General features: G+C 40.2%; 1 protein-coding gene across 19 annotated transcripts in view; it reads left to right on the forward strand.

The window, feature by feature from the left end:
• ARPP21 (cAMP regulated phosphoprotein 21) overlaps positions 1-27,256 on the forward strand; it is a 186,661-nt gene that overhangs the window by 136,816 nt on the left and 22,589 nt on the right. For 17 of the 19 annotated variants that reach the window (XM_010712996.4, XM_085226556.1, XM_085226553.1 and 14 more), the window contains 4 exons: positions 650-819; positions 2,940-3,044; positions 5,369-5,632; positions 13,835-13,961. In XM_010712996.4, coding sequence (XP_010711298.1) covers positions 650-819; positions 2,940-3,044; positions 5,369-5,632; positions 13,835-13,961 — 666 coding nt within the window. The remainder of the gene's footprint in view (positions 1-649; positions 820-2,939; positions 3,045-5,368; positions 5,633-13,834; positions 13,962-27,256) is intronic. The other 2 variants (XM_085226564.1, XM_085226567.1) reach the window with 1 other exon arrangement.

A 27,256-nucleotide genomic window follows, 5' to 3' on the forward strand; every position in this document is an offset into this window, starting at 1 on the left:
GGCTGGATAGTGATAGGACAAGGGGGAATGGTTTTAAACTGAGACAGGGGAGGTTTAGGTTAGATATTAGGAGGAAGTTTTTCCCCCAGAGGGCGGTGAGGCACTGGAACAGGTTGCCCAAGGAGGCTGTGGATGCCCCATCCCTGGAGGCATTCAAGGCCAGGCTGGATGTGGCTCTGGGCAGCCTGGGCTGCTGGTTGGCGACCCTGCACATAGCAGGGGGGTTGAAATTAGATGATCACTGTGGTCCTTTTCAACCCAGGCCATTCTAGGATTCTATGATTTAAGCTCCATTGTACAGACGTAAAATGTACATGAATATCCTCTGCTTTCAGTGTTTGTTCCAGAGTTCAGTCTTAGTACTAATTGATTCATCACTGAATGATTTCCAGTAACCAAAGCACCTGAATCATCTTATAGTCATGGCAACCTTTTACTCACTCCCTGCAGGTTAGTACTGCCAAAACAAATACCGGTTATCTGCCTTGCCTGCGAATAAATAGATGGCTGATAATGTAATGAGAAAAACAATCACTTTGCTGTTGTAGCGGGTCAATTAGCGATCAGTTGGAGCAAGCTTGTGTGATTTCATACAGAAAACAGTCATTTTTTTTTAAATGTTCAGCAAAGGAAGTGTGTTTTGTTTCAGGTCAACCCTTTATAAATCCTGATGGGACACCGGCAATATACAATCCTCCCAGCAGCCAGCCGACAATGAGGAGCCAGATGGTGGGACAGTCTCAGCAACAGCCTTCATCCCAGCAGCCTCAGCAGGTTCAACAGCCTCAGCAGCAAATGGCAAGTCACCTTGTTACACAGGTAGGTGTGCTGGCCATTGGACAAAGAAACAAAGCTCTCACGGATATGGAGGATAACCAAAGGATTAAGGGAGGGAAGGCTGCAACTAGACAAGATGCTTTCTGTTCTTTTCTTTTGAAGAAAACATCCAATGTGGATGAACCAGCTGGAAAAAGAAAGTTCCCTTTCAAATTCCATCTAAAGGATGGTTTCAATTTGAAAAGGACTGTTAAGCTAGTTGATGTATGTCTATATAGCCTTTAAATTTCTTTTGGAAAAATTGCCGTGCAAATAGAAGCTGAAGCATTCATTTTCAGACTAGTGTAATCTGTAGTTCAGTACAAATTGCTGAGAGCAGAGGCGTGGGAGCACAGATCTATATTCACTCTTTACCAGCCACCTTTCCATGGCTTTGAAAATAAAGGTGAATGTATATTAATGATTTCTCCTTCCTAGTGTTTAATTACTCTCCACATTTCCTCTATTTTTATCCACATGTAGGCTTATACTGTACTAACAGCTACACTTAGCAAGTTTGATCCCTAATGCTAATAGACTGTGTAAAAGAATTTTAGATTACTATTCTCATTATGGATTTCTCCTCCTTTGGTATGAGAGTTGAGGCATGCAACGTAGGTACACTGTATGCAGAACATTTACACAGACCAAATAGGCTCGGAGGTTTTCATCACCACCATTCCTGAGGTATAGTCTGCCACGCTGAGGGCAGAACTGGAACCCAACCAGAATGACAGTGTGGGAGGAGAAGGTGGAGAATTTGAACTGCAAACTTAGAAAACATGACTACTTGGTGGATCTTCAAGGGCCCTGTGCTTTCTCCATGGCTCTGGCCCTTCACGCACAAATTTATCCTGATGCTGTGTGAACAGCTTTGGACTTTTTCCTGTCCCTTTCCACAGCAGTGGGGTTGAGTTCAAAAATTCAAGTACAGCTTGGGGCCCTGCTGACTCTCCCATTCAAGTTACATCAGGCCTGTTGTGTAGGTAGCTCTCTCGCAGCCCTAGCCCTCAGAGAGACCCCCTGTTGTCTTCTGCCCTTGCCCCATACTCTGCCCATGACCCCATTCTGAGCTAGAAGCTCTGGAGCTGCAGCAGTAGAGGGAAATAGCAGAGGAGTTTAGGCTTAGTGCCATGGTGCTTCTTCTCCCTGGGCCCTGGATGGCCATGGCACATGGCCAGCGATGGGTAAGCACAGGCAGCAGACCTTGGGTCTGGTCCAAACTGTACTCCGCGTATCTGTTCACTCAGGGTGGACAGACAGGGCAGACAAAGGGAATTACTCCAGCAAGGATCCGATATCCTACTTGCTCTAAGAGCAGCCAAGATCCGCTGTGCTTTTTTGTGTTGTTATAACTGGGCACAGTTTCATCCCAGGTTATCCTGAGAGACGTTTAAAATCACTGCAGTTGCTTTGATGTTACTGTGTTTGCACTGATGTTTGTGGCTCTCATTTCTTCATTTGGTCTCAGCAGTTATAGAAGAAGGTGGTGGTTCCAAACCTCTGTAAGAGTCAAGTTTAACGAGAGATTAAAATAAAAGAAATAGGTAAAGCTGTTCCAGGGCAACAACAGTGCTGTAGAAAATTGTTTTTTCACTTAAGTAAACATCTGCTCTGAGCTGACAGACCTGTCTCTGTCATTAATTTGCAGCCTGTTTTTTGCTAATTTTTTCTAGCTATTATGTTCTGCCAGAGCAGCTTTACAATCATTATTCCTTTGCCTGTGACACACTGAGTTAAATCAGTCATTATCAGCAAAATCCAAATGTAAACTTACACTGTGCCGCTCTTCCATTTTATCTCTGTAAATTAAATGTAAAATTATAATTTGGCTTTGCTTCACATCAGTCATGAGAAGGTGTAGCTATGGCTTTACTTCATCTAGCAGCCACCAAATATAAGAAAATAAGGAGAAAAGTCTGTACTAAAGAATTGTTTGTGGAAAGATAAAATGAGGACTAAAATCAGAGTACCTGACCTCTTGTTCTCTTCTGGCGATGAGTCACCTGCATTTTCAGAGCTGTGTTTGAGACCTTTGTTCTCAGAAACAGAGTTTGTTGTTGTTGTTATCTCTTTTTCTAAGTGGGTTGTATTTATTGTCTTTCACTGTGTTTATTTTGCAGCCTGTTCAGGCAATGCAGCCATCTTCTCAGTCAGTCCAATATCCAGCAGTTTCTTATCCTCCCCAGCACCTCCTGCCAGTCTCTCCAACGCAGCAGTTTTCTGTGGTACTAAAGACTTTTGTATTTTCTTTCCTTGAAGTCGGGTGGGTGAGCATGAGCATGCTCGACAGCATCTGGGGAGGACTGCAAGGGCTTCTCCCAGGGCAGCTCCAACTAAATCCCTCTAGGCCTTAACGTTTTTGGGCACTGACAAGCATTTTGTAAGAATGTCCCCACTGGTTTTTGCTATCCAACCTGGCCAGTGAAGTTTGGAGCAGGGCTATCTACCTAGTTAGTAGGAGCCTGAAGGAAACGGGTATTTGAGATTTGGATATTATCCCTTTTCTCTGCCTGCAGCTGGAGAAGAAAGCTCTAGGAAATCCTTTAATTTTGTTTTATCAGTATATTAAATCTGCTGCCTAGATTTATTCCCTGATCATACCAGAGCACTTAAAAAACAGAGTATTGGTGAGCCATCTGCCAAAGGTGTGATACTATCGTGCATCACTGCTAAACACTAATGGCCCATGTATAATAAAAATAAACAGAGTGCACTTCTGGAGTCTGAATCTGGTTTGGTGCTTACAGCGCTAAGATTATACTGTAGTAAAATAAAGCTGACATTTTAAGAGGCACTGCAAGATCTTTTTTTTTCTTCCTTGTTATTTTCCCTGGTAATCTTGTTTATGACCGATTTTTCTCAAGGTGGAGATGTCACCTAGTTATAGTAAAAGATGGAAACAAAGCTGAATGGATCCTTGCAGCTAGAATAGCATTCCTAATGCCTGGAAGGTGAACAGCACCACTTAAAGGATGAGAAAACATGTCTGGTGCTGAACAGAATTTGGATATCTCAGTGATAATTTCCTTGAAAAGTATCTCCCATGCATCTCAGATAGTTCTCGTGCTAATCACTAAAACATAAAAAGCCAAGTTAGACCATCTTAATAGGGAAACTTCCCCTTCTTTATGAAACTGTTAGTTTTATCAAATACAAAATGTGTCTATTTAATGTACATTGTATGTACAAATTGTTGTGCAAATCCAAAGACATTCCAGGCGCAATCAAGTTTCTCATTGAATTTGCTTATAGTCATTTGCCATCCAGGTAACAAATATCTTACCTTTTTAAAGAAATGACTTCAGATAGACCACTTATGTGTCTGAATATGAATGGAGTGTGTCACTAAAGGTAATAGCAATCTTTCTTATGCCTCATGAAGCTCTGGACAGGAGTGTTTAAAATGATTGCCCATATTATCCTTTTGCAGAGCAGAAGGGTGAGTCTGTGGAGCAAGTGCTTGTTGCTGTGTTCACCACAAAAAGCCATGTTTTTCTATTCTGAAGTTTCCTGCAGGTAAATACATTGTGCAGGATGGCTTTGGAGAGTAAACACCACAGGAATGTCAATATAATGAAAGACAGTCCATTTATAAAACGAAATTGATGTTTTAAATATAAATGATTTTTGCATTGCTTATCGCCCATCCCTGAGGGGGGAGAATAAGAAAGCTGCATATTAGCACACGAGATAGTTTTATTAGGAATGTATTACTATATAAAATACACTTTTATCTTGGACATTTAAAAGTCTTGTAATCTGGGCACAAATGAAGATGTAGAGATCCAGATTTATAATTCTTTCACCTTCATGGAATAAACTTGAGAGCTGATTTTCAATGAATCTTTTTGCAAGACTGAACAGATACTGTCTAGAATCCTTCTATCATTACCATGTAACAAGACCTAGGGCCATTGACTTAACGTGGTTTGTTCATCCTACCACAGACTTTTTTTCCCCTCTGCAGTCAAATAGAACTTGTTTCTTTCCAACGCTGCATTAGAAGTTTTGAAATAAGAACCAAAGGCTTAGCTTTTTTACCTTCTCTATATTTGCAACCTTGGATTATCAAAACGGTCCAAAAAGGAAAAGATCTGCACCTGAATTCCTGTTGGGATCATTTTGAAAAACAGGTGAAATTACCACCATGTCTTTGGATGAGGAATTTTGTGTTTGGCGAAAAGGTATTCATCAAAAAGTTACTTTCATGCCCTTTTTATTGAAAATGTCATCTTCTGAACACTGTAAAGTTCACTGACATTTGGGGGAAAAAAAAAAAGGACATGGGGAGGGTAAAAGCCAAAATAATTGGCTTTTGTGTCAGGCCATGCCAACCAACTTGCAGCCTTTGTCAAAGCACTTAAAGTCATTCTCGTTTTAATTGCCTCCATTCTTTCTAGATATCTCTGCAAAGTTTGGCACTTACTCGAGCTGAGCAACTCCTTTTCCCCCCATGCTCTGTTTGAACCTATTTTGTTTTGCTGATTTGCTTAAACATCTACTGCAGACATCATGTCTACATCGTTTTCTACTGACTTTTGCCCCGCAGCGTGATGACATGACCACCCAGTTTAACCAGATGAGCTTAAGTCGTCAGTCATCTGGAGACAACCCCGAATCGCCTTCAGGTCCTGTCTACCCGTCACCCATTCTACAGCAGCCTGCCCAGCAGACGGGTTACATCATGGCTTCCCCAACTCAACAGCTTCCCCCAGGAGGCTTTACAGGTTCAGGTCCACCAGTGTCCCAGCAAGTGCTGCAGCCTCCACCGCCACCCCAGGGCTTTGTGCAACAGCCACCACCACCTGCTCAGGTAGGCAGAACCTCCTCTTCTTTCTGTTGCCAGTGTGGCACGGTGCTCATTGTAAAATCTGAAAGACAATGTTAAAAATATTCTCCAGGATATTCTCCAAAATATTATTGTGACTTTTTTCCTGCCTTGGTAAAGGTTTAGCAGATTTGCAGGCAGCAGGAAACTTGCAAAGCCTCTATCGGTTCTGGGGTTTCAGCAATTCCTTCCTTATCCCCAAACCATTTTCTGAATGTGTATTTGAACTACAGGACACATCTGCAGATGAATATGGAGGAGGAGGGTAAGTAAATATCCACAGTCCTTTTTCTTTGTATATATCAGGAGCACCATACACACCAGCCCAGGTAGTCGTTAATCATATTTAATTGACTTGAACATGTGAGATGTCACAGATCAGTAATTTTTACTGTCTTCTTGAAGACTGATAATGTTTTTCTGTTCACTGCCAAACATCTCTACTTGTCTCCTGGGTACCTTTACAGAATATTGAAAGTGATTACTGTCAAGAAGTAAAATGCACAGATGACTTTCTGGCCTATTATCAAAGCATACACTTGAAAAAGCCAAATTTCTTATCCAATTATAGATACAATTTTAAAGTAGAGTTTAAATCAAATTGTTAATACTATGTCTCCTGTTTTTTTCTGTTTTTGAAGAAAGTATTCAAAAAATGAAGTTAAAAAACTCATTATTTATTTAGTGCAAAGGAATTTAAAAATTCTAGTGCTTCTTTGCTTTTAACTTCCTAGCAAAAATCTGTAATTGTCTTTGTTACCACAATTCCATGTTGCCATCTTTCTGAAGAATTTGTGCTTTTTTAGTTCTTTAAGTGGGCTAAAGATCTAGTGCCTCACTAATTAATAAAAAGAAGAAATACTGATGCTCACATCCCACAGAGGACTGTGACATCCCTTGTATCTGTTGTTATAAGCTCTACACCCATTTTTCTGAGAAAAGGCCTATGAAAAATAATATTTAGGAGCTCAAATTTAAAACTGACTTTTTTTTTTTTTTTTTTTAATGGAAAAGACTGCTAGGAAAGGATTTCAGTGTTTGTCAAATGTAGAATTTTTTTCTAAATCTTGAGGTGAAAAGATGATCTGAAAAGCAGAATCCCCTAATGCGTTCCTCGCCCGGTCCAGGCTGTTTTGATAGGTGAATAAGCAGGGGTTGTCCAGCAGTCTTTCCTCACATCTAACTCTTGATGTCTTCAGTGCTTTCAAGCATCCTTTAACCAAGCTTCACAACACTTCTGGTAACCCACATTTCTCGATTGCTTCTACGGCACTCATGGCATACATGGAACACCTTATTCTGGATGTCATCTCCAAGCAAGTGGAAGAAAAAAAAGGTTATCAAGAGTAGCAACGTGGATTCACCAAAGGAAAATCATGCTTGACTGATCTGGTAGCCCCCTGTGGATGTTGTCTACCTTGATGTCAGCAAGGCTTTTTAACTGTCTCCCATAACATCCTCATAGATAAGCTTAGGCAGCACGGGATAGATGAGTGGAAAGCGAGGTGGATTGAAAACTGGCTGACTGGCAGAGCTCAGAGGGTTATGATCAGTGGTGCAGAGTGTGGTTGGAGGCCTGTAGCTAGTGGTGTTCCTCAGGGTTTGGTACTGGGTCTGGTCTTGTTCAACACCTTCATCCACAGCCTGGATGAAGGGGTAAAGTCCACCCTCTGTAAATTTGCTGATGATATGAAGCTGAGAGGAATGGCTGACACACCAGAAGGCTGTGCTGCCATTCAGTGAGACTTGAGCAGGCTGGAGAGTTGGGCAGAGTGGAACCTGATGAGGTTCAACGAGGGCAAATGTAGAGTCCTGTACCTGGGAAGGTATGTACTGCATGGATGAGTACAGGTTAGGGCTGACCTGCTGGAAGGGAGCTCTGTGGAGAAGGACCTAGGAGTCCTGATGGACAACAGAGTGTGACCATGAGTCAGCAGTGTGCCCTTGTGGCCAAGAAAGCCAATGGTATCCTGGATTCATTAAAAAGAATGTGGGCAGCAGTTCGAGGGAGATTCTTCTCCCTCTCTACTCTCTTTACCCTGGTGAGGCCACACCTGGAATACTGTGTCCAGTTCTGGGCTCCTCAGTCCAAGAACAACAGGGAACTTCTAGATCGAGTCCAGCGGAGGGCTACAAAAACGGTCAGAGGTCTGGAGCACTTCCCTCACGAGGAAAGTCTGAGATCTGAGACTGTTTATTACAAAGAAAAGACTGACGGGGGATCTTATCAATGTTTATATTTTTCTGAGCTTACTTCACAGCCACTTGCTGAACACTGTCATGCATTGTTCATCTGAGGTCTGAGTGGTGAGACCTCACCCTGCTGATGGGTAACTGAGTGCAGGATTTTCACCCAGACCAGTTTAATGTCTCTTTGTGAAGCTGTGTTCTCTCATTATTAATACTTATTCTATTGTTAGTGATGAGGCAGAAACTCTCTGAAAGGAGATGTAAGGAGGAGGTGCCTTTTTATCTGTAGGCTGGTGTAGGACCAATACTGTGCTAACCGTGTGTCTATTGGGTGCTGTGTCCATACCCCAAATGTGGTGCATACTGGGACTTTGCTCCTGCATCATAATACATTAGAGCGTTACTGAAGGCAAAAGAAATATCTTCTGAGTTTGCAGCAACTTTCATTGCTTCCTTTAGGAATTATTCATCCCCAGGAAGGGGTATAAGTGTGTGAAACTCAGAGCTGACAGCTTCCTCTGTGTCTGTTGCATATGCATGCCATTCATCTCCAAATTGTCACTGTTCCAAAAAGTCCATCTTTTTCAGATACCTGTGGAAGAGGGCTTGTGGAGGTCAGGCCCTACTGCCCATGCCTGTGTATTGTGAAAGTACAGTGGTCTCGGTCTGCTGGGGAGGGAGGCAGGGCAGCAGCTTTTTTGCATCAGAATAGACAGATGGGAAATCCTGATGTAGAATAGGGCATGGTGGTTTGTGGGCTACTCTTAGCATGCATAGGGCAAATGGGGGCTGTCTCTTACAGAAAGCTAAGCAAAACCTTGGGAAATAGTTTCTCCATTGCAAGTTCCCTTAACAGCCTTACCAGTTCAGTTTGCCATGCTGCCCTTCCCCAGTTACAACACAACTTGACTGCGGCACTGACTTATTCCCAGTATGAATCTCTTATTACTCTTCTGGACTTAGATGCAACACTAGGCTGGTTTCAGATGCCAAGTCAGGTAGTCTGAGAGAGGCTTAAAACCAAAAAGAGTAAAAGGGGTAGTAATGCATGCAAACATTGTGATGCATTAATCAATGCAAAGTAATCAATGTAAAAGCACTTTTATATCTTGAATGTTTCTTTTGGATTTATACCAGTAAAAAGGAGGCTTGATTCTAATGGCTAATTAGTTCCCATAAACGCATTGCTTATGAGGTTCTAGTAGATTGGCTGTGGAGCCCTCTGTGCTGTCGGAAAATGGGAGCAACAAAAATTTGGGTAGAAGTACTGTGAGTATGAGCATTTCCTTTGTGGGCTGAAAGGAGAAGCAAAAGCTCTCCAAGCGTACAAACCCAAAGGTACTGTTTTTTATTATTAGCTTTTGTATCAAAGTTCAAGAAAATATGGCTGTACAACCGCGCTCTGAGATTCTGTATCAAAACAGAAGCAGACTTGAGTTCAGAAGAGCTTGCCTAAGAAGTGATGAGAGGACCCCTTATACATATTATGCTGCATCTTTCTTTACAGCTGTTCTTCAGTTTAACAGCCAAGTCATGATTTAATAACCTGAAAATAGCAATCTGTCTTTGTTCAGCCAGCTGGCAAAAAAACCCTTAGTCTGTGTTTGCTGAAAGAGACTTTTAGCAGTAAATTCCTATTTGCTTTCTGTATCACAAATAGCAATCATCTTCACTTTCTCAATTTTCTTCTCTGTCTGATGAATCTTCTGTAGCACTTAGGGGCTCGAGCGCTGCCAATAAGGGCCCACATTACTTTTTGGAAGCGTTCTGTCATTGGTAGTTGTCATTGCTCAACATTTGCTTCTTCTTGTTTCTGCCTCTGCAAATGAAGAGATGGGGAAAACTGTAAATACTGTGATAATGACAAGGCATGCACTCATTTAAGTTACTTCCACCTGTAGCTCTTTGGGAAAGTTGTACTGGCAAAGTGATATCCAAAAGTGAGATAGTAGGAATTCTTGGAGAGGCTGGGAGAAATAATACAGGTTGAAGGATTTTTCACCTGAATGAATTTTGTCATCATTAATTTGAGCTGGCTCTTTTCAGAATCCCACCTCCTAGAGACTCTGCAGCTGCCATGAGGCAAAATCTTTATTCATAGCATGGCTCCAGTGAGAGACATAAAAAAAGGTCGGGAGTTAATCTGAAGGCAGAATTCCTACATGTGGGTGGGTCTTAATGATCTGATAAATCGTATTGGTGGAAGTGCCTGCAGGTGTTGCACACGGGCCATTATTTTCTGTTACTATTCTTGCACTTGTTATGGAGAATGGAGGGAAGAGAGAAATGCTTAATGAAAGATGTAGTCCAGTCAGTAACTATACTGGAAATAAATGTTCCTCCATGCTTCAAGACATTATTGTGGTTTCTGTTGTCTTTTCTCCAATTTTAGGTAATCGTAGCTGCCATTAGCAATAGTGTCAGCATCACTAATCATCCGGGTGAAGGTGTTAATTCAAACCTAATTGAATATCAGCAATGCTTATGAGTTGGCAGAATCATGCTGTGAGTCAGCAGGGAGATAAGCTAGGAAAGTAAAAATCAGTCCAAAAGAAGTGTGGAATTGTATACCTACAACAAGAAAATAAACAATGTACCTAATAATTTAAAGGAAGCTGTTAGAGAATAGTCTGAGAGACCTAGGCTAACAAAGGGCTTTTGAACTGTAGGTGGATGGAACAAAGCAGAAAGCCAGTGCTGTGTTGAGTCATTGCCCATCATGTAGAGACATAGCATAATGAAAGGAGAAAAAATGATGGTGGTTCATGGCTATGGGTGTCTTGGAAGCAATGTGCCTGCTCCTGTTGCAGATTAAGTTAAATAAAAAAGACTAAACGCAGACATGTATGAATGGTCAGCATCCAAATAAAGAGGAGATTCACCTTGAGAATGTCTCCAATGGAAATGATCACTTGTCAAATATTTTAAGGGTAATTATTACAGAGAGGGGATTTTTTTCTACATCAACAATTAAGACAATGGAGTAAAATCTATTGGCTAGAAAAGACAGCATCTTCTTAGATTATGGTCTCAGATGTGTGAGCTTTTTTAGGATAACCATATAGCTGAATTGATCTACTTGTCAGAACTTTTCAGTTCTGTAAATGATATATGCTATACTTGCTAAAATACATTATGCTTGCTAAAGGTTCTGGTTTAGACTGTATTCACATGGGAAAGTAATTCAAAAATAAGTTGACTTTTCAGTAGGCTTCAACAGAAAGGTAACATGTTTATTTGGAGAGAACATGAGCAATGTTAGTAGTAATGCTGATGTAATGAAAAACTGAAAAATTCAGAAGGGTCTGAGTAGACAGTGTAAGCAGTATTTACTTCCAGCTCCTCTAATTTCACTGTTCACTAATGTAATATCTAAAAGAACAAATAACTTGTCTCAACTGCTGAGGTATTGATGTACTCAAGATAAATGAAAATGGATCCTTCCAGACTCCTCAGTCACTGAAGACCTATTATATTCATGTTTATATTTTACACCAAGCCATTCTTTTAAGGCCTGGTCTCTTCTTTTCAGCTTGTGTGTGATTACTAGCAAATTCATCCATCAATCTTTATAAATTAAATGATTTTTTACCCAGTACTCCTACCACTAACGTCTTTCAGGGTGATAGATTACACTCTGAAAAGCTTCTAAATGGAGTATATAACAAATGTTTTAGATCCCAGTGAACTGAGAAGATGAGAGAAAACTCTTTCACTAATTCTGAAAGGTTAATGTGTGGTTAAAAAATAATAATTCCAAATACACTCAGAGTTTCAGTGTAAGTACAGATTCTGTAGATGTTCAACTATAAAGCTCACTTCAAAACTTATACTGTTTAGGCTGCATTTCAAAGCTTGTACCTACAGTCTCTTTCCATGAGAGACAATTCATACACACTCGTGTTTTCAAATATCTAGAGGTATGTCTGCACAAGGAAAATTAGGAAGCTTAAGGTAAATCAAATAAATTTAAATCCTTTGAAAGCTGCAGTCAAGACGAGTGGGAGTATTTCCAGAGAGGTTTAATATCCTTTAATGTGTAGCACAGTGTAATAAAAATAATAGTTATTTAAAAATTGAGATCTGTTCCTCTGTTTCAAGGCAGGATCAACTATTTTCAGTGACTTTACTAAGCTTGAGTCCTCTCACCTTGTTTAACTCTGCTATTTCTGTGTCTCGCTGAGAGCTATCCAGTTTCCACATGATGAGTTTAGTGTGATAAAATGGCCCAATCCCTTACTTACACTGTTTTGAGGTACCCTAAATGTCTGGGTCTACTTTCCTGATACCCTATGGCTTTTCTTTGCAGAGAAACAATTTAATTGTACTTTTTGCCTTTTTCACAAGTTTTGCTTTTGTTACTTTACTCTCCAAGAAAACAAATGACTCAACAGCTGTAGCCATTAGTTGTCACCTGTGTTGTCTGGAAGGAGGATAGTTCACAACATTTTCCAATCAAAACATTTGTGTCTTCTTCGTATGTGTTTGAATCTAGCTGATATCATATAGAGGAGAAAAACAAAAGCAAAAAAGCTCTGTGATTTCCTCTGATGTAAGAGAAAAAAAGTAATTCTTGAAAAACAAATGGGAATTCAACTTCTTGATTGACAGGTGATATTAATTATCAGTCTGTATGTGGGTTTCACTTCAGCAACATCATCTAGTCCAGTTGTGTTTATCTCAATACTTTTTCCACTGCAGTTGTTGATTAGTGTTTGCTTGCCCAATTAGCCATCCATATCCTCTTCTCAGCTTTCAGATGTCCTTTCTGTATACAAAATTATGCACTTACCTTAACTTCACTAATATTTTTTTAATGGATAATTAAATAGTTCAACTTGAACAATTTGAATTTCAAATTTTGTGGATAATCAATTGTTCAACTCCTCCAGAGCCATTCCCTCCATGGAAATAAAAATGGCAAAAGTAGTCCTAAGATGTGCAAGAAAAAAACCAAAGGCATTTTGTATGATTTTGCAGAAGTGTCTGAGTAGGATAAATACTGCATGATTTATAAAGAAATGCTGATAGATGTGGTGGAAGTCATGAGGGAAGCATCACTGAAGCCTGCTTCCCTCTGCAGTTTGGTACCATAAGCTCTTGAACTTTGGTACCTGCAGAATCAACTGCAGCTGAAAATGAAAAATTTTGAGTGCTTTGAACTTGCCAGGGGTCAGTTGAAAACTGTTTAGCTCAGATGCCTCAGTAATGGCGATATAGCTAGTACAGGAAAAATCTTTAGCTCCAGTCACCCTCAGCCTTCATGTTCAGCTACATGATGAGGTGAAGTTGTACATGTTGTTCTGTAGTAACAATAGAAAAAAGAAGCCCCCTTAGCAGAACTTGCTGGATTGATGCCTACCCTTTGCTCCGGCAAGAAAACCACTATGACTGTTTTTGCACACCAACTATGAAAGAAGCTTAAAAGGGAAATGTTGACATAAGGATGTAGCTAATAAAAGTAGGAATTTAATAATAGCTTTGTACAAGTATCACAGGAGTATGCATTCTATCTTTCCTGCTATCTCACCTATATATTTTTTTACTCCAGTTTTGCTTCAAACTGTCCATGTCCTCCAGCATTCACTTTGTGGTTTAATATGCTCTCTCTGTGTATTATGTTGATATGAATGGTGTCACTTGCATTCATTTTTCTGCAGCATTTGATGTTTCACAGCGATTTCTTAAGGTTGTGTGTAGTTTTTTGCATATGCATCATGTATTTTTGTCTCCTCTCACTGCCACTTTTTTCCATCTATTTCTTAAAGCACCGGAGAGCAAACTGTGTAGCAGCCCTTTTCCTAGCAGAGCTGAAAGCAACCAGCAGTGCTTGAAGAGATGTGATGCAAATCTCTCCTCTTGATCAGTTATTGTTGACCTATTTACTTTAACTCATGCTGTTCTTCCTTTTTTTGTTTTGTTTTGTAAATCTAAAACACTAAAGAGTTTCAGAGTACATAGTTAGGTTCTGTTGTCTCTATTTCTCTCTCCCTGCAGATGCCAGTGTATTATTACCCATCTGGTCAGTACCCTACCTCAACAACTCAGCAGTACAGACCCATTGCCTCAGTTCAGTACAATGCACAGCGGAGTCAACAAATCCCACAGACTGCACAGCAAGCAGGTATTTACATCTGTTATTCATTTCTCCATCTACTCACAGCGCCTTTTGCTTATGAAACTTATTGGTTGTGTTTTAATTGTGAATTGAAAAATAGTGGAGAAAGTTGGTTGCTGTTTTCTTTGAAAATATGTTGAAAATTGAGAAACTCTTTGCTTGGAGATACCAAGCAATGGAAGAATGGAGATTGCATTCTCCACCACTGCTGTCCTGTATGCAGTGCCATATCCTTGGTGTTCCACATGACAGGGGCACAGGGAGAACACAAGCAATCACAATACATCTTCAAGGCACGGTTTTACCTTTCATCATTCAAACTCCACAAAGCATTTGTCAAATGACATGTTTCAGCCCCATGCCAAAGATCTGTAGCAGCGCAGACCAAGTTGGTGCTTGGTTGTGTTTGTCTTGGTTGTGCTCTACCATCTTCTGCTGTACCTGGGCCTGGGAAGCAGTGAGGTGGTCCTTGAGGTTGGGGCCAGAGGGAGCAGTTCTACAGGAATGTCCGGCTGGAAGGGGGGCCGTTACACTGTAAGAGAGTGAGTAGCAGGTCTCACAGTGAACCGGTCTCTTTTCCTGCTGTGTCATGCTACTCCTGATGACACCAGAGTAAGAGAGACATAGGCAGAGATGGGTAGGTGCATGCTGGGGAGGGCAGGGGTTATGCCTGTGGAAGAGTCCTTGCATTTCAAACGAATAAACAGCTCTTCTGGCTTTGGAGGTGTTTGTTTAAGTCATCAGTTGTCTGTTTCTTTAGTGGAAACCTTCACTCACGTAATGTCTCTAATAGTAACCCCAAGGAGGTGGTGCTGCTTCCTGGTAGGGCTTGCAATTACAGACATGCCGGGTAGGGTAAAGCATTCGTCTTTCTGCCTGAGTTTGACAGAAACTCCTCTGAATGGCATAGCAGGTTCCTGCAAAGGCATTGATAGGAAAGCCTTTTAAGATGCAAGTCAAGAACCCAGACACAAGATGTGAACAAGACTTACAGGGTCATCCAGCCTGTCACCCTGTCTTTGTAATGTGACTGCTGGCAATTTTGTTCATGTTCTCTCAGGCGCTTACGGAAACAAAGACACAGCAAACACAGCTATAACTAAGCAACTGATTACTCTTTTTTTTTTTTTTTTTTAAAGCTGCTCTATGCTTTAATAAAAATGATGTTGTTTTGGATGGTAATTGTGGTGGCTATCAGTGTCTGCTTTCCTAACTTTCTATTTCTACATTCCTGAGAAAGGAGGTGAGATATTGCACAAAGGTCATCTGTCTCTTGTAGCTTCTCATGCCTGGCGGTCTGGCACCATATTTATTATCTCAATATAGTGGATCTTTGAACCCAAATACAAATCAACTTAAAAGACATCTGGCTTTGCTATGTTATTATGAAAGCATATTTATCAGTTTAATGCTGCATCTGTAGCATAGTGGGGCTTATAGTAAATGAAGGGCAAAGAAGATTTTCTGAAATGCTTAAGTGATGTTCTGGAGACAATTCAGCTCTTTGATCTTGAGGTTGTCATAATTTTAAAGATATATTGTAGCACAGTAGCCATTACATTTGAGTACAGACAGTGCAGAGATGCAAATACAAATTTTGTTTCTGTTGACTGCATCATTTTCTGTGGATGTTTGGAAAATGTGAATCAAGGAGACTGTAAAATCTCTGGCGCATCAGTCTTTTCCTGCTATTCACTCTTTCAGCTGCCTGCTCACTTGGAAACATTATTCTTATCTCGTTTCAAAATGAAAACATTTTGACTACGGTTTAGACTCCCTGCTGTGGCAATTGCAAGCGTTTAGCTATTCTCAAATCTTGAGACTTGACTGGGAACAAATTCCTCAAGCTGCTTCATCCCTTTGTGCTCAGATACATCTTGTCTGAGCATATGACAGGCATTCCAGGAAGCAGCTTGAAGGTTCCTACATATCTTTTCCTTGAGATATGATGCAAGGATCAATTCATGAAGGTAGGCTCCTGAGCTGGGTCAGCTTGGATGTGCACCAGGATGGAGATGTTATCCCCCTTGTGCCATCAGGATATGGTTGCTGTTGTGGCTCAGTACTGCTCCATGTCTCCAAAGAAAAGGAACAACAGCCTACAGCAAAGTGAATTCCATCCTATGTTTCTGGTGTTTTGTTTAGTTTTGTAAATCTCTTCTTCCCCTTTTCTCCTGTTTGTACACACATAACTTGAAATTTTGACTGGAATCTGGGAAGTTACTGAGTATCTGCAGACATAGTTTTAGCTGAGCCAATACAGATTGTGTTACCAACTTCGTAATGTTAAAAGTTGCTTCTGTGGCAGGAATTGGAGAGTGTCAGGAGCACATTAGGTCTGTTAAATGGTGGTGACATTCATGGTCATAGTTGATCACTGAAAGGATATGAAGTGATCACTGAAATTTCAGTGGTCGGGTGTCCAGGGATGGACACTTGCATACTGCAGATAACTGGTAGCTTCTGCTGTGTATTTGTGGCATGTTTCTCCTTCAAGCCACTGACTTTTATGTGCCTTCAAAAGAAACATCATGTCCTCTCAGCTTCCATCTGTCAAACCTGATAGAAAGTAGACACTGAGCAAAGTTACTCTGGGGGTTATTTGAGGAAGGTAATCACACAAATTTTTCCTTCAGAAACCACGCTAGGAAAACATAAGAAAGAAAAACACTTCTAAACCTTCCTAGAAATGTGTACTTGATTGGAAAATAGCAACTGCAGACTGAGTATTTCAGACCACCATTTCCGTACTGTGCTCCGGAACAGCGGGGAGCAGGTCGTGCTTGTGCTGGAGGTGACTAGGGATGGCAAAAGGGAGATGTAACAGAGAACAGAGTTGGTGAAACAGAGCACAGGTAGAGGGTATTGATGATGGGAAGGGGGAACAGCTGGGAAAGAGGCAAGCAAAAAGCTGATTTTAGGAATGATTTCTATGAGGAGCTCACGTTGCTCATGGCTGAAGTGCAGGTAGGCCCTCCCAAAGCCAGGCTGGCTGCCTGGGCTTATTGACTGCTCACATGGCATTATCAGTCTGGAAAAATGCTTTATTAAATATAAAGTTTGCCTTCTTGAAGGGGCTTTTGGAAGCTTTCAAAGCACCAGTTGGGAGCTTGGATTTTGGTTTTCCCACTTTGGGCCTCAGAGATCAAAGTTTGATCTAATGCCAGCAATTTGTTTTCATTTTTCTTAGAAAAGGTCTTTTCAAGAGCAGAGCGATATTGATGACTTTTATAGCAAGCAGATGAAGTAAAATATCAGTGCAGCATCTGTAGTGGCTAAGGGTGTCTGTATTCTCTCATGGTTCTGGAAGGAGAGCAATATTAAGTTAAAATGGCTCCAAGGCAGAAAAAAAGATGAGCTCACCTAATATTAGATTAGAGCTCTGACAGCAATCAATTATTTGGAGAGAAGGATGAGAACTTCTTATTTACTTTTTTTTTTTTTTTTTTTAAGGCTTGCATGAGAAGTGACACAATTCCTAGCAGAAGCATGTTGCCCATGAAGATTTTTACTTTCACATTTGTTTCTATTCAGGACACAGTCAAAAATGTAGTATTTGATGTTTTGGTAGCATATTGCATGAGCAGATGGATACGTGCCATCATAACTCTTCTTCATTGTGCATCTTCTGCACTATTCTACTATCCAGTTCTGTGCATTGTGCAGTGATTCCATATATTGTCTGAGTCAAGACAGGATGCCACACCAGGGCATGCACAGAGCATGTTAGGTGGATTTTGTTCAGAGGACTGTTCTCAAAAGCAGTATGCTTCTTTTTTTCAGACTGTGCACGTATCTTGCTATTAGCATGTCAGCATGTTCAATACTTCCCAATGCCCAGTTCTGTGAAAGCATGAAGTAAATAATATTATTGTATTCTCATCTAGCTGTACTCTATAAATTGCACCTCTAACATCATCAGTGTTTCCTTCTTCAGCCAGTTACCTTTATGTTGGTGGTCTTGAAAGCATTAAATCCTAGTTACTGTGGTTGAATAAAAAATAGAGATATATTGATGACAAGTCAGTAATGATTTGCGTTTTACCATGGTAGAAGAAATCAGCAATAGCCTATCTTATGTCCGTGTGTCTGTATTTACTTTCATTACAGTAAGTGCTCTGCACTTAGAGGATTTTTCATCTTTTAAGTGCTTCATAAAGATGAGAGGGATAAGTACATGAGTATTACTTTGGGATATATAACTGTTATTGCTGTTCATCAATGAACAAGCTGCAACAAATTATGTGATTTTTTTTTTTCCTACTTTGATTCATTATTGTGTGTCTGTCTCACATGTTCCAGATAATTTCAGAGCACTACATAAATTTTATGGATAAAATCATGTTTAGATTTTGTTTGGACTATAAAACTGAAAGGCAGTTAGCTTGGTTTGTCACACAGTTGTGTGATTAAAACATGTGGCATGTGTTTTACATTGGCAATGAAGATCTTCTACTAAGGAAATTAAAGCTAAAGCTTTTAGCATTTGGTTGAAATATTTTTTCAGCCAAAAGTTTGCACTGTCATATATCCAGAGAAAATAAGATGATATTCAGCATAACTGGCTGGTCTGTAGTTCCTTCAGTCAATATAGTGGTTTTAGGATTTTTGGTATGTTTGAGAATCAACAGATGTTTCCTTTATAACTTGTTTCAGTGTCCAGATAGCACTGGTATGCTCAGATTTCATAGGAGATCTATACTTTGTCCTAAAAGCAGAGCAATTCATTATGTACAGTTGTATCTTTGACAAAAAGAAGATGTTGTGTGAGGAAAGGATGTGTCTGAACACTGTCCAGATGCAGAATCTCTTCTTAGCAAGTGTGCGTGGATATTGTGTCAACAGCAAGTGTTGGTCACAGAGGACAATTAATATTTCTGATGAAAGACTGTTAGTGGGCTTCACAGCTTTCCAGTAAGAAAAAAAGAGGTAAATGCATCTTTCATGCATCTCCAAAGCAAATTTTAAGTAAAGACAAAATGTACCTTAACAAAATCCATAAATTTGCTTAACTACAGAGTCGAATTGACAATGAAATACTGACTTTTTGTTTAATTTAAACTTTTTGGTGTCAATGTAGTGAAGAGTGCTATGTTCAAATCTCCTCCATCTTTTTTGTCTTCCAAAAGCATATGTCACTGTAAACTGATACTGAGAAGGAAAAAAAAGTGGGGGAAGGGTAATGTGCAGCACTAGGAAAAAAAAATTGGTTTGTTATGATGGTCATTACAGAACATTATAAAGAAAGATTATAGCTTACTACTTTCATTAGCAGCCTGACAGGAGCTCATGGTCCATGACAGATTTGTTTGCATAATTCCACCAATAATTTCTGTGCTTATATAAACATAAACAACTTCAAATTTTAAGTATCTAATTATCTAAAGAAGCTGTTTTTCCAACAGTAATTGCTAACTGCACTGCTGGAAGAGATTTGTACGGAAGGTGTCCATCTGTATTGAATAACCAGAATTGCAAATGCTGTATTTTTTCAGCAGACACTGCTTTTGTTGAGCAGCATTCTCTCATTTTAACAGAATTGTGACAGGAGCAGGACAGACAGAGCTCTACTGTTTTAGATACTTAAATGTAGTGCTGGAGCCAAATCATTCAGGCATTCCTCTGATGTGAGAATTCCACATGCTTTGGCCTGCCCAAGGAGGTCTTATATTTTTCACTGATGGGAGAATGATCACCAGGATCTCTGCTATTCTGCAGTGTTCTCTACCTTTCCTGCATTGCTTCCCTTAGGTAGATGAAAGAGGAGTCTGAAGGAATTACTGCATTTAGGACCCGTCAGGAGGTAGCTGGGTGAGATAAAAAGTTTTGAAATTTCTAGTCTTAGAAGCACTGAGTGAAATTGTCCTTCAGACACTAAGCAATAATGGTGCACCAATAGCTGACAAGCGTCTAGTTTTACAGAATAACTGTAATTTAAATTAGTAGCAGAATGAGTACCACTAAACTCCCTCTAGCATTCTGGTTCTTGAAAATTAAAAGGCAGAATAACTTCCACTGAACAGCTTTGCTCCTTTTCAAATGCCTCATGTGTTCAGCATTCACACTAAGAGGGAGGAAATACTGAGGGAAGAGAACCCTGGTAAACTGAAATTTGTATGTATCTTAAGACAGGCATTTTGGGGTTTTTCTTTCAAATTTTTGTTCAACTTTCCTAGTTCTAGTTAAAATCTAAGTTATTTCTGATAGTATTCCTAGAGTTTCAGACTAAAATATATATATATAACTGAATAAGTATGTATTAATGTCATACTTGTTAATAAGCAGGAGTAAGCAGTGAGAGAAAAGATTTCTAGCAGCATTGTGCAGTGAGTAGGACACTAAAACATCCCTTGCAAAAAATTGCAGAGGCCATGCTAAGATATAGGGAGCACTCGGAGGTATTAAACAGTGCCTACAAAGAATCTTTGTATTTCTGTCTTTTCTTTGCCAGAAAGTCATACATCATCTCTATGGCTAATTCTGTGTTCTATCAATGCACAGTGCTTCCACTTCTTCTGATGAAATTTTCCAGCTCTGAATAATTGTGAGGTTTATGTTTGTAGCCCTTTACAGCAAAGGATTTCATATTCTCTTAATAATTCTTTTCTTTTGCCAATTCCTCTCCCCATTGCTAGAATGAGTGGAACACCACCACTGTCAGAACTGCTCATGTGGGAGGTGGAGGACATCTCCAGTGCTGCTTCAGGCATGCTGTTTACAGTAGGTCTGTAGACTGTGGGGCTCAAAAGAGGGGTGTGCAAGCGTGAGCTGCCTGAAAGAAAGGCCACAGTGTCTTCTGTGGTAGTGGAGAGGAGTTAAAAAGTGATTATCCCATGAGCGGAAGCAGTGTTTTGGTGACCAGTCCTCCTGATGTATGAAAAGCTGCCAGTGACTTTACCTAGATTTTGTTTAGTCTTTAGTTATAGTCAGTTACTGTTTGCATAAGCCAGCTGCAAGAACGTGGCCCTCTGCAAGGCCACGTGCAAGGCCATTTTCTTTTTGGTTTACCACCACGTAGACTGGATGTGTTGTTAAATTATGGTCTTAATTGCCAGTGACGGGAAGTGAGGCTCATGCTGTGGGAGTGTGAATGAGTCAAACTCTTTAGAGCATCCCCAAACACGGGAGCTGATTTCCTCAGTGACAGGCAAGGATGTGTGGTGCCTCTCCCAACACTTCTCCAGCTCTTCCCCAGGTCCTGCTCATCTTTGCAGTGTGCTCATTATTCACCAGAGCAGGGAGCATTCCTGCAGCGGGAGCTAATTGTAATGCATGAGGGCTAGGAGCTGTCATTGTTATTGGGCACAAAATAAAAAAATTGAATTTGCTGTCTGAGTGTCTGGTTCTAACAACAGCTTGATTATTTCTGTTATTACTAGTGATACATGGTCCCTGCTGAGGTTTCACTTTCAGTGGGTATCTCTGGCATTTATCATTATGAACGATAAGGATAAACTCATGTTTTCTTGCTGCAGATTGTGGTGAAGACTCCCTCATGGCTAATGGGATAGAGATTGAGAAGGGAAAGTGGCAATTCTTTACGCAGCCTTTGCTGCCAGTCTTGAGATCTAGCTATGAATACAAGTCATTTTACATAAATTCACTCCAGAACTAACATGGCCTATGCTAAGTGATCAGTGCTACTCAGACCTGCTTTTCCTGCTTTTGTTTATGAGCTGTTGGTGAGAGATGACTATATCCTCATCAGGAATCTTATTTTCAGGATGGAGAGACAAGTACATTACTCAGTGTGTTGAACAAAAATTCATTTTTACAAAAATGCTCTTTTTAACCTAAATGTTTCCACAGTGTGAAAGTTTGAATCCCTAAGCCAACCTTACCTGGATAATGGGAAATTAAGTGAACTTTTATGCCAGCTTGTCTGTAAGAGTTAAGATTATAAGTATTTTAACACAGATTTTTCTTTAGGCTTGTTTTCAATTTGATTTTTATTTTCAGCGTAGCACCCAGGATCCCAGTGTCTTGGTAAAAGACAGTCTTTTGTCTACCATCACACCAGTGCTTAAGGAAAGGGAAAGGCCACTCTGTCTAATAATGATTATTGTACTTTAGCAGTGCTTAGGAGCCAGAGCTAGCCTTGAGAGCTCTCTTTGCTAAGAACCGTGCATATCAATATGAAGAGTTTTTTTTCACCCTTGAGATGCAGCAAAGAATATGCATCCAGGACTAAAGGAATATTAAGGTAGGTCTCGGCCTTCTAATTCCAGGCAGTTAGCTGTCTCTAAAAATGTTCATTTTCTTAGATAAAGAAAGAAAGAAAATGCTTCTACAGTCACAGCTGTTCATTCATTCACTGCCTATTCACTGTCTGTGAAATGTTGAGCACCTAGGATTTCCACTGAATAATGAAAATGGTAATTAGCTGTTGGGATCGTGCATGTAGGATTATGTGTGCTGTCTTTAACAGTACTGTTCAAAGCAAGTCATGTTTTTACAAGTGTTTGAATTTCTCGTCGTATTTAATTTTTTTATTGCTTGCCTATACAAAAAAACCCACAGCCGTAACATATTGAGTGGACTTCCCATGCAAACAAAAGTAGTCCCACCCAGTTTTACGTGACTTGGGCAAAGCAAATCATGTTGGAATTAAGTCCTTCTGGAACATCTTAGCCCAGAGTAGTTATTTTAAAAAAGCTACCATTTGTAAGCAAGCACGTTTACGTAGGTCACTCCAGAAGTAATGCCTTCTATTTATTTCCATGGAAGCTGCAACAGATACAAAGAACATAGTAATACCATTTGATAAATGAAGCAAATTCTTGGCTACAAAACACTATTTTTCAACATAGTCACCACCATTAGCTATGTATTTTTGCCAGCAGTGAACAAGAGCCTGTGTGCTGTGCTCATAAAAATCTGCACCAATAGAGGTGACCCAGTGTTGTTGTCGCCACTGCTGAAGAGTACCACCCACCTCCTCTCTGTGCTCACATCCCACTGTTTGGTCTCCATAAACACTTAGCAAGCGTCAGTAAACATCAGTGGGTGGAGTATTTTCCACATGGAGGGATGTGGTGACACACATTTGCTTCATCTGCACTTCCATAGCAGACACCATTTGGTCAGACTGCCCCTCTGCTGTCATCTCTCACACATCAACGACATGTAATGGCATACTGGTGGGAAGGTTCAACCCCTGCTGCCATACGACCAGCATCCACCCCTGATGTTGTAATCCAACACAATAAAACAGGAGACATTACTTTCGGAGCAGCTTTGGTGTACCTTTGGCCCTGTTCGGTTATAAATGATTCAGACCAAAAAAAAAAAGTTAAAATGAAGCATCTCTCTGAAAGCTCTTAGTCCCGTGGCATTAAAAAGTGCAGGGTTGTCTGAGCAAGCAGATATTTAGGCTACATATATGCACTTTTTGCCAGCCTGTGTTATCAACACAATTTATACACTTCAGCACTGTCCTCAGGACTTCCAAGAAGCATGCTGATAAAAACATAATGTCTTCAATAGCATCTGCTCAGTATTGTTGGATTGCCATTTTGCTCGTTGTTGAGAGCTGCCTTTCAGCAGATAGTGAGTCTGTAGGAGTGCAGAAGACTGGATTTTTTACAGGTCCTTCCAAAGAACCTTCAAAAATTAAATTTTTAAGGTTGCCAAGTGCCACTTTATGGATTAAGCAAAGGAGAGGAAATGTATTAATTTGAAGAAACTTCAAAATGATTGCTGCGTTAATAGTTCATATCAAACAGCAATTTTAATTCCATTTTCACTGAAGAATATAAAGCAATTAATCTTTTGTGGCACATTGTGAAAAATAAGGGCTTAAACAGAATCTCAGCTGAGGCTGTTTCTTCACTTAACCTTGAGCTGGGCAACAAACAATTATAAATGCAGCTACGTTGCGAGGCAAAAGTAATCTGGTGAAATATAATTATATGATGTAATAAGGGAATTAGAAATCTGAATTAGGTTTCCTGCTGTTCTTTGTTCTAGAAAAGCATGAATTTGACTGTGATTTGTATGTAAAAGAGAGGAGTTGGATTTTTACAGAGCACCTTCTATACCCAAGTTATCACCAGATGATGAGCTATCTATAAGTATTGCAGTGCTGGTGCAGAAAAACACTACTGTGCTCTCTCAATTACAGCTCATGTAGAACATAGCATGATAGGGTTTGTATTATGGAGAGAGAAAGTGATGTCCGAGGTGCATGCATGTCTTAACAGCTTTGAAATAATCTGCTCTTGACCCTGTGTCATCAGTGCCACCTTCCATGAAATTGTCAGTGATACCATCCATGTTCCATACACAGCAAGCTCCATTCTGGTGAGTTGCTGACAGGTGCTATTTGACATCACAAATTGCACCTCTGTGCCTTGCAGCTCCCATACATGCTTTATGTGTCCCAAAGCAGTGCTACTAACCTCATTTCACCTTGAGACTTCTAACAACTCAGTGAAAGTCAGTTAATGAAAGTATCGATTAAAAGTGTATGCTATGGGTCGTCAGCTTGTCACAGAGCTTTGTCAAGGATGCTCTGATAGTCAGAGGTAAAGGGTGTTGAAAGAAAATGAAGGAAGTGAAGCTCTTCTAGAAAGCAAGTCTCAACATATTGATGCAGTGGAGTAATAGACAGGAGCCATCCAATCTCCTGGCTAGCTCCGTAATGATAAGAAGCCACAAGACACTTCCTGTCAGTCTTCTACAGGCTGTTCTCTTTCTATGTGATAGCCATAAGAAACAATACTTGTTTGTTGTCCGTGCTGAAGAAAAAAAAGTTGCAGTGTTTTGCTTGAGAAAAATCTCCATTGCGCTTCTCTGCTTGAAAGTGCTGTAGTCCTCACTGTTTACTTCTGCCTTTCATTGATGCCAAAGTAGCAGTGACAGACACCCCAGCATCGCAGGCCTCAGTAGATGCTGGTGACTGTTGACTTGTACCCAGCAGCTCTGAACCAGGAACAGGATAACTCAAGGTCCAAGTGGAGCAGCAGCTGGGGATGCCATGGGAGGGCTCTGCTGCTTGCACGTACTGAGTGTGTCTGTGTCACGGTGCCTCAAACATGGCCTATGAACAGAGGGCAGGTGTAGCTTTTGACCTGTAACTACTTCCTAAATAATATGAAAGAAAGAAAGGCAGCTGTTGTTGATTAAAAAATAAAAGAAAGACAACCACAGCTGATGAGAGAAAAAATCCAATATTCTCTCTTCAGCAGTGACAGAATAGCAGCAGTTCAGCAGAATAGCAGAACAGTCAGGCACATGGTCACCTTTCCTCAGAAACCCTCCTGCCTGTAGACAGTTTGCAGCAGAGGTACTTCTTGCCTCCATACTTAGAAACCTTCCGTGATTTTTCCCTCTGAATTTAGTTGCTTTTTTGAGCCTGTGTAAATTTTCTAATATCCGTAGTACTTCAGGAAAAGACACTTTGCTGTTTAGCTACATTCTGTACAGAGAATTACCTCCTTTTGGGACTTTTTTGTTGGACCTACCCTTAGACTACATTTGCTGTCCCTTAATTCTTGTGTTGAAAGGGACGATTGAACAGTCGTGCTGTAGTCAAAGACTGTTTTTGTGCCTGTCATGGTCTTACTGTCCTTACAGTCTCCTTTCAGTCAGTGGTAATAACAGTATTTTTGTTTCTATAGCACACAGATCTGAACATTTATCATTGTTTAAAGGAAAAGGTAGGTTTGTTCTTGTCTGCTTACAGTCTAAACCAAAATCTACTTTTCTTGCAGTCCTGGGACAGCACTAAGGTTGACTATCTTATGGTGCTTTTATCCATTATATCCAGGTGTTGATAGTCCACTATATCGTGGGTAAAAAGTAAGCTGAAGAGATTTCTGAGTTTTATAAAATGTGAAAAAGAAATGTAATGCCTGAATTGCACACGCACTCCTTATTTCCTCTCTGCAAATTTGGGACTAGCTGAATGGCTACACAAGCTAACAGAGTATGCTTCAATTGGACAGAACTTAATAAAAGGAGCTTGTACATGTACATGTAGCTTGTACATGTGCATTACTTTTTTTTCTCCCTCCTTTTCTCCCTCCTGGAGTATTTACTTGCCATGTTATAAGAGAGAAAGTGGAAGTGCAGAGCTGTTTGTTTTTATTAGGAGTTGTTTTAGTCAGGTAATAGGTGTGTGGTTGGGCTAAGACTTTTTAGTCTTAAAAAAAAAAAAAACCAACACAAGTTTTCTGACCAACTTGAAGCATGAGGAGGGCACAATTAATTTGATTTCTGCTCTTCCTACTCAGTCTTTATTAATGTAAGTTTACAGTGGTGGTTGAAATGCATTAGACATCTTATTTGTGCTACAGCATGGCCCACTGTGTAAATATGGAATGATATGATCTATTGGAGCAACGGATGTAGACATGTGAAAGTATGATTTACCTTAGAGAGCTGCTTCTGATTGACTAGCAAAATGCCACCTCCAAGCAGGCCATAATTAATCAGCAAGAGCTCTTTTTCTGAATTTTCTCCTGTAAATGAACAGACTCAGTACATCCATCAAGTTGAAAATGAGAGGAAAAGCCCTGAGTCTCTGGCGAACCAAGTGGTTGTGTGCTGTGAAGCAATCCCAGCAGGGTGCTATGCTGAGTGATACCAACACGGGCTTTGAAAAGAAATGCTGAATTGCATATTTCTTACAGGATTACTGAAGTTTTAATACAGCAGGTGTGGCTTCTGAGTGCTGAAAAGGAAGCTGAGGTGAGGGCAGCGGCACAAAAAATAGGCTGGTAAACCTGTACCACTGTGTTTATATACATTGGTAGTTACTGCAATTGCTGTAATAATGCTGAGCTCACCAAGCCCAAAATTGAATGTCAGAGACTTGTGTTGGATATCCATTTTACCATTTTACAGCAGCATTAACATTTTTGTTAGTGTTTTCAAAATCATGAGGTCTGGACAGGAGTGAAAGAAGCAATAACCCATTTTTTTATAATATACTGTAGTAATTTGAAAACCTTACTAAGTTTTTATCATTAGAAATGTAATCTAGCTTGTTTTTCTTGTGTATTGTGATGCTGACAGACCTGTCACACTCTGCTGTTGTTGGAATGGGAAGAATGCTGGGGGATCCTGCTGTGCAGGTGGTTAATTGCACACTCAGTTTTAGTAAATGCAAGAATACCTAATTTGTATTCTTGTTCAGCAGTTTGGATTTAAGACTTTTATTTTAATCCTTGTAAGTCAAAGGAGGACTTCAGGCTATCTGTATTATTAGTCCAACGTCCAAGCAACTTACTGGCAGGGAAGGTAGGACCTCCAGGATGAAGAGAAACAAGTCAAGAATGCCTTGTTTCTCTTCTTCT

This window comes from Meleagris gallopavo, chromosome 6 (assembly GCF_905368555.1).
Source record: "Meleagris gallopavo chromosome 6, MGAL_WU_HG_1.1, whole genome shotgun sequence".
NCBI classification, from domain to species: Eukaryota; Metazoa; Chordata; class Aves; order Galliformes; family Phasianidae; genus Meleagris; species Meleagris gallopavo.